The following is an 8,774-nucleotide window of genomic DNA, read 5'->3' on the forward strand; positions in this document are numbered from 1 at the left end:
GTACAAAGAGACACCAAGAGCCCAACATCCCGAACAGCCTTTGAGTAAGGTGGGTGCTTGGTGGTGCTTAGGGTGTTAGAGCTTAGTGCCTTCGCAGCCTTCCCGACGTACTAGGGAAGGGACACAGCCAGCTCTGTGCCAGCAATTGTTGTGCGCAAAAAGGTATGAGATTTGTTAAAAAAAATGACGGGAAGTGTGTGTGGTAACTTGGGATTTTTTTTTAGGTGCGTTATTGTGACGCGGTGCAGGACTCGTTTAAAAGAAAAACCTCTTGAGCGCCTTGGTGACGAGGAACGTTTTGGAAGACAGCCATACATTTATTGTCGATATTACCCAAGGCAAAGCTCCCCCGAAGGGCGCCGCTGGGCTGCACAGCACCGCGTGTCCCTGCTGCACACCCCGTGCCCACACGGACGCGGGTCCGGGCGTGCTGCCGGCGGGCCGGGGCGCGGCGCGGTCGGGCAGAGCCCGTTTCTGATCTCTGGTTTGCATTGATCTTACGTTTAGAAACGCAGCCAGAAGAACAGACCCTCCCTTTTCCAGTGCCTTTGGAAAGATTGCAGCTTCGTAGAATGAGCCCTTTCTCCTCCACCCTTAATCTACAACCCAGCTTTCCGGGGAGATCCTACTTTGAGCTAAGATCTTCGGCCCACCAGCTGAGCTTGCATTCTTCTTTACAGTCCCTGAATTCAGCCGGTGAGCCGAGTGCCTCTGGCATTTCCTCCTGGTCTGTGCTTCTGGCCATCTCCAAACTGTTTGTTTCGTTCTGTTCTGTTCGTTTTTCCCATGACATGCGGATGGATGGCAGGGGGGCCCCGTCCTGGTTGTCAGCGGGCTTGCCCCCGAGGCGGAGGGGATTTCGGTGGTGCGGTTCTCGGGGTGTGCCCGGCTGTGCCTACAGCATCACCGGGTTCATCCGTGGGGTGCTGGAGCGGCGCAGCCACCCCGGACGTGGGTCCTGCTCATGGCAGGGCCGGCACGGCCGGGCTGTGTGGCACAGAGCACGTTCCTCCTCTCGAGATCTTGTGCCGAGACACAGGCAGGGGAACAGAGCCCCCCCCATCGGGAGAAACCCCTGGGGATATTTCCCTGGTTGGCTTCCCCTCCCCAGGCAAAGCAAGGTCGGGCTAAGACCCGCTCGCGGACCCCTCGCCGTCTGGCTCCTAACAGGATGGGGGCTCCGACAGCTCCGCTCGGAGCTGCAAAACCAGATGTGACCGTACCCGAGGCTCCTTCCCTGCAGAGGTAACCACGCCGGCGGTCCCTCGCTCGGCTGGCAGCACCCATGGGTGCTTTGCTCGCTCCTGGTGTCCGCGGGCCGTGCGGGCAGACCGAGCCCGGCATCGGCCGCCGGCGAAGGAGCGGCAGGCGCGGTGCATCTCAGAGCTGTTTTCTAACCTCTCTTTGCACATCCTCCGTTGTTAAGGATCCTGGGCCCCGATTCTTCCACCGCTCCGGATTTACACCACTCCGTGGGCTCCGGCGGAGTAATTCACGGCTTCCTCTGGTGCGAGCCCAGGAAGAATGGGGGCCCCCGATCGTTTCGTTTCCATCTCGTCACCTGGAATGAGGAATGCTGCAGCATGACCGTTGCCAACATAACCGGGGGCCCGGCGGCTTTATTTTCTTTGTGCTTTTTATGTTTTTCCTCATCATCTTGCTGTGCGCTAATGGCTTGAGCTCTGTTTCGTTACGGGCGTTTCTTACTTTGTGTCCAGCGTGCCGAGACGTCCCGCGGTGGCCGTGAGCAATGTTCGTCCACAGAGTTTGTATCCCTGCAGGCACGGTCCGGGTGGCGGGGCAGGGCAAAACGGGGTGGTAGCAGGGGGCTGAGGTCAGGAACTGCCCCAGGGACCCCAGGCCAGCAGCACCCAACCTCACAGGTCATGTTCGGGACCCCTCCCCGTGCTCTTTGGCTTTTAATGAATCAGGCCTCCTGTGGCTGGCCGGATGCTCGGGTTAAATGCTCACGAGTGTTTCTCAGGTGACCGGGTGTTGTTTCGTAGCTGTGATGTGTGAAATGTAGTATCTCTTTGTAGGATGCAATTTTGAGACACAAGGAACGCCTTACTCTCAATTAGGCAAGTATATTTGTTACAATTAACTGGCACCTACTCCATGTTGCTCATCCATGTTTTTCTTTTGTTACCTTTAACTTTCCTTTGGCGAGCGAGCAGCGTTTCCTGTGCACACCCTCCTTGCAGAGCACCCCCCAGATGTCCCGGCGGTAGGCAAATTGAAAGAACGGCCATTGCCGTACGCTGCAAAGGCATTTAACTTTCCCCCCACCGTGGTTTTGAAGAGAAGCCCTGTGGTTAAGAACCGAGCCTTTTGCTCAAAGCAGTGTGCGTCCCCATCCGCGCTGATCGGGGCGCTGGTGGGAGACGTCCGATTCAGAGTGCCTTCCCCAGCCGTGGCGCTCAGCAGCCCCCAAATTCGAGCCCAATCCTTCCTCCTTTGGGGGGGAAGGTGTCCCCTGAAGGGCACGGCACGTCTCTCACACACCGTGCCTGCCAGCAGCACTGCTCCATCCTCGCTTCATCTCCCCCCATGTCGGTGTGCGCAGAGCCCTGAAAGCTCCGTGCGCTCGCCGGAGAAGCAGGCGAGCAGAAATTGTTTCTGATTCCTTTTTTTTCTTTTTTTTTTTTGACTGAATGCCATCTTTACATGCTGTTTTCTTTCCCCGCATGCCTCTCCTCGGGGGATGACCACAGTTGACATTAAAAAAATGGTGGCAGGTACGGAATCGCTTCTGTCGAGTTGCGCAAGCCCGCGTGCATGTGAGCCGTCCCGTGAACCGTTCCAATAAACCGCTGAATCAATCTCACCCGAGTGTTTCATTCTTCAAGGCGTGTTTACTTCTGCAGGCGTGAGAGTGTTTTGTGGATGTGTCAGTTCACGTTTCGGTGACCGCTGGAGAAAAAGCCACCGGTGAAACCGGGACGGTGGCTTGTGCAACCCCGTGCCTGTCTTGTCGAGAACGTGACCCCGTACCTGTCCGGTTGCCAGAGACCGAGTCCCGTGCCTTTAACCCGTTCTGACTCGTGGAGGTCCTCGGGCGTTGTCCAGTGGGCTAGCTCTTGTCTTACGTGTGGCCGGCTGCTCCGCAGGGCTGTTCCTCGGCATGCAGCGGTGTAAATGCCGACCTTTGTATGTGCTTTCGGTTCCCAGAGCTGCCAGCCCCCAGACACACACAGTTATCTGCTGATCTCCAGCTTAGCCTTCCCACACCGAGCCTGACCCTGCAAACCATTGCTCACACGAGCAGCCTTTAGCCCTAAGAGTAAGTATGAATACCTGGGCCAGCCAGAAACCTCCCAGGATCAGCCGTCCCCAGCTGCTAGGGCCAGACAGAGACGGAGACGATCCTGCGGGCTCCCGAGCCGCGAGGGGGACAGGCAGGGGAGCAGCAGATCCAAAGCTCAGCTCGGAGCCCCAGCCGTAAAGCCAGGAGCCCTGTGGCCGTGCCCTGGAGCTCGGTGTCGCCCTGCATGGAGCATGCGCCGCTTCTCGTCCCGTCTGCTCCACGTGGCTCGGCGGCGTTCCCGTCCCACTGACCCCCTGGTTTTCATCTCTTCCAGTAGCTTGGTTTTCTTTCGATCCCTCCTCGGCGCACGCCGACATCATCTTTTCCAACGACAACCTGACCGTCACCTGCAACAGCTACGACGACAGGGTCGTGCTGGGGAAGACGGGCTTCTCCAAAGGGCTCCACTACTGGGAGCTGTCGATCGATCGCTACGATAACCACCCCGACCCGGCCTTCGGCGTGGCGCGCATCGACGTCCTGAAGGACGCCATGCTGGGCAAGGACGACAAGGCCTGGGCCATGTACGTGGACAACAACCGGAGCTGGTTCATGCACAACAACTCGCACACCAACAGGTACGGGCTCTGCGGCTCCGTCTTCCCCTGATACAAGAGACCAGTGACACCTGTAGGCACCCGCAGGAGGGGGGGATTTGCTCCTAACCGCGTGTGCCCTAATCGCAAAGGACAGCCCCTGCCGCTCTGGTTCATTGCTGCGGCTGCTTCTTCCTTGCTGTGGCCTGGTTGCATGCTGGCTCTTCCCCCGAGCACGCGCTGCACCCCTTGTGCGTAGCACACCCCTTCCGTTAGCATCCAAAGCCTTGTGATTCCTGCAGCGAGGAAATCCTGTCTGCTTTCATCCCGGTGCCGCAGCTATGGTGTGGGCTGGTGGAGCTGGGGGCTGTAAAGCTCGTGGTCGCTTGGGCAGAGCCTGGCATCATCTCCTTCAAGGCTCGAGGGCAATTCTCTGGTGGGTCAGCGGGGTTTGAAGCAGGAATCACGGTTCTGCCCCGCCAGGCCCAGCGGCTTTCCCCTCTGCGGTGTTCTCCTGGGGACATGGTGACAGGCGGTGCTGCGGGTGGCTCTGATGGGCACGGGTCACGGCGTGGCTCCTGGCCGAGGTGTGGAGCCCTTTTTGGGGCTGCGGGGTCAGAGGGATTCTTTGGGGGATGCCAGAGGGCAGGGACTGAGCTCGTTCCTCTCGGGATCACGGCCACACAGTGGGCAGCCCTGGGGAGGTGACATGGTGGGGGCCACAACCCGAACCCTGGGCCAGGAGCGCAGGGGACGTGAAGCCACCATTGCTGCCATTGTCTCTCTGCTCCCACAGAACCGAGGGGGGCATAACGAAAGGCGCCACGGTGGGGGTGCTGCTGGATTTGACCAGGAGGACCTTGACGTTCTCCATCAACGAGGACCAGCAAGGGCCGGTCGCCTTTGAGAACCTGGAGGGCCTCTTCTTCCCCGCGGTCAGCCTCAACAGGAACGTGCAGGTACGTGCCGTGACCGTGCCCCCCCCCGGAGCCGCTGCCTTCGGCTCCTGCCCCGGGTTTCTCCGTCAGAGCTGAGGGAGCACCAGGGCTTTCCAGCCCCCCCTGCTCGATGGGGTTTGGCAGCTCCACTTCACGATCACTCCCTGCAGGAGCCTCCCAGCTCTTACATCTCCCCAAGGACCCAGGCAGGAGCACTGGCAGGGAGAAGGGCGCCTTTTACAGCCTCTTTTCCTCTTGGGAGTTTCAAACCCCTCTTCTCTCGCTCTCTCCCAAGCTCTCTGCTATGCCGAGCGTCATCAAGTGGTGGCTCCCCGGGCCCGTCCGGTATTTCCATCTTTCATTTCCTCTTCTCACTGATTTCTTCCCTGCTAGCAGCTGCCCCAGTGAGTCCCCCACGCTCACTCAGCCTGGCTGTGGCACGTCCCCTCTCACTGCTTGCTCTTCCAGCACTCCTTCCTGCACTGCCTTTAGAGGTTTCCTATTATTTGCTCTGGTAGAAATGTCCTGCTCCGCGATGGGTTTAATTCCTACCACAATCCTCTGTACCGCTAAGAGACAAGCACACTGTAGAGCCCCTCTGGTTTCTGGCAGTTCAGTGTGCCGGGCAGGGCTTCAAATCCCCAGACAATAGGGGAGTCCCATGGGATGCCGATAAAAGGCTGCTAATAAACCCAAGCCGTTCATTATCCTCCTTCTTCAAAGGCACGGGTAATTAAAATTACCCTAATCAGGATGGAAATAATCGTATTTTAGACAGCATTTCTTATAAATCTGTATCTGAAGGGGGAAAATGCTGCTGTTCAAGAAAAGAAGGAATTGTGCTTTCCTCCCAGATGAAAGCATTTGGGGAGGGAACTCAATGAGCCGTGCACAGCTGCTTGGTGCCTGGGTGTGCGCAGGATCCGGCCCCTGGCCCGGTCAGCCCCTTCCTGCTCACCAGGGATTTCCTGCAAGCAGGGAGCATCAATCTCCAGTATTTCTTTGGTCTTCCCCTTACCTGCGTGCTGAAGTCCGTGCCGAATTGCTCCCCGTTGCCAGGACCGAGTGCCTGGCTCCCATTTTGCACCTGAGCATCCTCCACCCCACGGCACGGCCCTGGCCCAGCACTGCAATGCGAGCTCCTTCCTCCAGCCATGTCCTCTCCTCTGGGGCTTCTCAGAAGCCTCCTTCAGCCCTAAGCGGCTTCATGGTCCTTCAGCCCGCTCCGTACCCTCTTCCGCCCATCCCACCCGCAGGAGGACCCAGCTGCGCCCACGTCCCACCCCTGGCAGCCGTCTGGGAGCATTCAGTGCTTGGTACACCGGTACCAGCAGCCCCCCTTCATGCTGGAGCTGCGTGAGGGCCCCAGCCCCACAGAGAAGTGGGGAAGCAGCAAAACGGAGCCACCACCATGTCCTGGGGTCCCGCTCCCACTCCCATGAGGGCCTCAGCCCCACAAACCAGCGATGAAGCAGCAAAACGGAGCCACCGCCATGTCCTGGGGTCCCGCTCCCACTCCCATGAGGGCCTCAGCCCCACAAACCGGTGATGAAGCAGCAAAATGGAGCCACCACCACATCCTGGGGTCCCGCTCCCACTCCCATGAGGGCCCCAGCCCCAGAAACCAGTGGTGAGGCAGCAAAATGGAGCCACCACCACAGTCCTAGGGTCTTGCTCCCACTCCCATGAGGGCCCCAGCCCCCTAAATGAGTGGGGAAGCAGCAAAATGGAGCCACCACCGTGTCCTGGGGTCCCGCTCCCACTCCCATGAGGGCCTCAGCCCCATAAACCAGCGATGAAGCAGCAAAATGGAGCCACCACCACATCCTGGGGTCCTGCTCCCACTCCCATGAGCGCCCCAGCCCCACAAACGGGCGATGAAGCAGCAAAATGGAGCCACCACCACATCCTTGGATCCCACTCCCACCCCCCAGACCCCACTGCGGCAGGGACCCCCGGCGAGGTGGGCTCCCCGCGACATCTCAGACCACATCCCACCTCTCTGGGGGTCCCGCCATCCCCCGGGGGGTGGGGGGGTGGGCGACACGTGGGCTGTCACACCCCGGGCTGTGCCCCCCGGGCCTGGTGGGGACACGGCTGAGGCCCGGCGTCTCGTTGCAGGTGACGCTGCACACCGGCCTGCCCGTCCCCGAGTTCTACGCCTCGCGCTCGGCCATGCAGTGAGGAAGCTCCCGGGGCCGGCTGCCTCTGCTCGGGGCGAGAGGAGCCAGCCCGCTCCCTTCTGCGGCACCGGAGGCCTCTGCTCGGCCGGGGACCGGCGACGGGGGAGGCGAAAAAAAAAAAAAAAAAAAAAAAAAAAGGGCAGGAAGAAACTGGCTTTCGGCAGTCTTTGTTCTCCACCCGCCTGCGCTGTCCTGTGTGTGTGCGCTTCGCTCTTTAGCTCTTTTTGGCTGATCAAGTATACCTAGGTAGCCTGAGGTGTTTCTCCGTGTCCGCTTTTAGGTTCGGTTTTCCTGATTTCGGTTAGGGTTCGGGGGGGGGCAGATTCGTCTCGTTTCAGGGGGCTTTCCGTCCTCGCTGGGCTGCAGGAAGGGGCCGGCCGGACAGACCCAGGAGGGCTGCGGGGAGAGGGACCCCCTCTTCCCCGGGAAGGCTTTCGCCCCTGCCGGTCCCATGGCTTTGCAGGATGTTTCTTTCCCCGTGGCCTTTCTTTCAGAGCACCTCAGCCACGCGTCGAGGTGGGGCCTGGATTACCAGCCGGTCCTGGGAAGCCCCAGGCGCCAGCCCCGGCAGCACCCATCTGCCTTGGCCTGTCTTCGTGCAGCTCCCCCCCGCAGGCAGCGGGCCCCCCGGGACTTGGGGTGGTGACGGGGTTGGCGTGGGTCATTAACACGGGTCGTTAACTAACACGGGTCGTTCACAAGACACGTCCCATCACCCCAAGGCGTTTCCCTGGGCGCAGCAGGCACCCACCGAGTGCCCCCCCTCACCCCCGGCTCCCCGCGGACCGGCGCCAGCCAACACGCCACAGCCATACGCCGCGCGGCTCCTCGGAGATGAGCGTTTATTTTTTTATAGTCGCCGTATAAAAACCTAGCCTTAACTACTACCTGATAGTGTCCTTCCCTTCACCGGAGATTTCGTTCTGCAGCGAGGATCTGATGGGGAGCCCGGGGAGGACGGAGAGCTGCCCACAGCCCTGCCACGCACTCAGGGACCCGTGCCCGCTGCCGTGCCTCCCCGTGCCCGCTGCCCACCGCGTTTCCCTCTGCCCCCAGCCGCCGCCGTGCCCCTCGCCGGCAATTTGGGCGCAGGAGAGGAGCGAGCAGCCACCAGCCTGGTGCCAGCACGCGCCCCCCCCCCCCCGCGCCGAGGGCGACTGCATGCGCTTGTCCCCACGCTTTGCTTTGCCGTCCTTTCGCCGTCTCCCCAGCGCGGCTCGCGGGGCTGGAGGAGGTGCCGGTTTCGCTGCCCGGCGTTTGCCGAGCCGCGGCAAGCCGTGGTTCATCGCCCCCGGGGCTCGGGGCTGCAGGAGGAGCGGTCCAGCAGAAGGACTGTACATAGGTCATTCCCCTCCAGGACGGTCCCGTTCGTTCCCTCGTTGCTCTAGGATTCAACTGACCTAATTTATTGAAGGGGTGCTATCTCGTTCATTCCCACCGACGGGTTTCTCAGCTGCAGGAGAGCCGTGTTGCGGGACAACGCCGAGCAGCTCTTTGGTTAATTCCTGACGAGCCCCCGTGGCCGGGTCACGGGGCCCATTTCTCAGCCGTTCCCCCCATTCTTTAGGATGTTCACGGTGCTTCTTAGACTCCTAGTGGTTGTAAGACGTCGTCCCCACTGTACCGCGATGATAGCTGCCTCCAGCTGCTGTACTACCGAGAAGTGTCATGTTTGCTGTTCTAATAAAGGACTTTTATGAGAGAAGGGCAGAGCTTCCCGGAGCATCTGTGCGCCGCCGCAGCCCCCCCCCGCGTCCATCTCGCCCCCCACCATGGGTCACCGCAGCGGCACCATGCAGCCCTGCGGCCC

At 60.4% G+C, this 8,774-nt stretch overlaps 1 protein-coding gene across 22 annotated transcripts in view; it reads left to right on the top strand.

The window, feature by feature from the left end:
• TRIM9 (tripartite motif containing 9) overlaps positions 1-8,669 on the top strand; it is a 46,403-nt gene extending 37,734 nt beyond the window's left edge. For 2 of the 22 annotated variants that reach the window (XM_080592684.1, XM_080592672.1), the window contains exons 8-13: positions 508-696; positions 2,040-2,081; positions 2,715-2,738; positions 3,582-3,885; positions 4,640-4,802; positions 6,903-8,669. In XM_080592684.1, the coding sequence (XP_080448810.1) occupies positions 508-696; positions 2,040-2,081; positions 2,715-2,738; positions 3,582-3,885; positions 4,640-4,802; positions 6,903-6,965 (785 nt within the window). In that variant the 3' untranslated portion in view covers positions 6,966-8,669. Of the gene's footprint in view, positions 2,827-3,581; positions 3,886-4,639; positions 4,803-6,902 lie in introns of those variants that run through there. The other 20 variants (XR_013951447.1, XR_013951452.1, XM_080592673.1 and 17 more) reach the window with 18 other exon arrangements.
• Positions 8,670-8,774: the final 105 nt, after the last annotated feature.

Source organism: Anser brachyrhynchus (assembly GCF_964034855.1).
Source record: "Anser brachyrhynchus genome assembly, chromosome: 5".
In the NCBI taxonomy this organism is placed as follows: Eukaryota; Metazoa; Chordata; class Aves; order Anseriformes; family Anatidae; genus Anser; species Anser brachyrhynchus.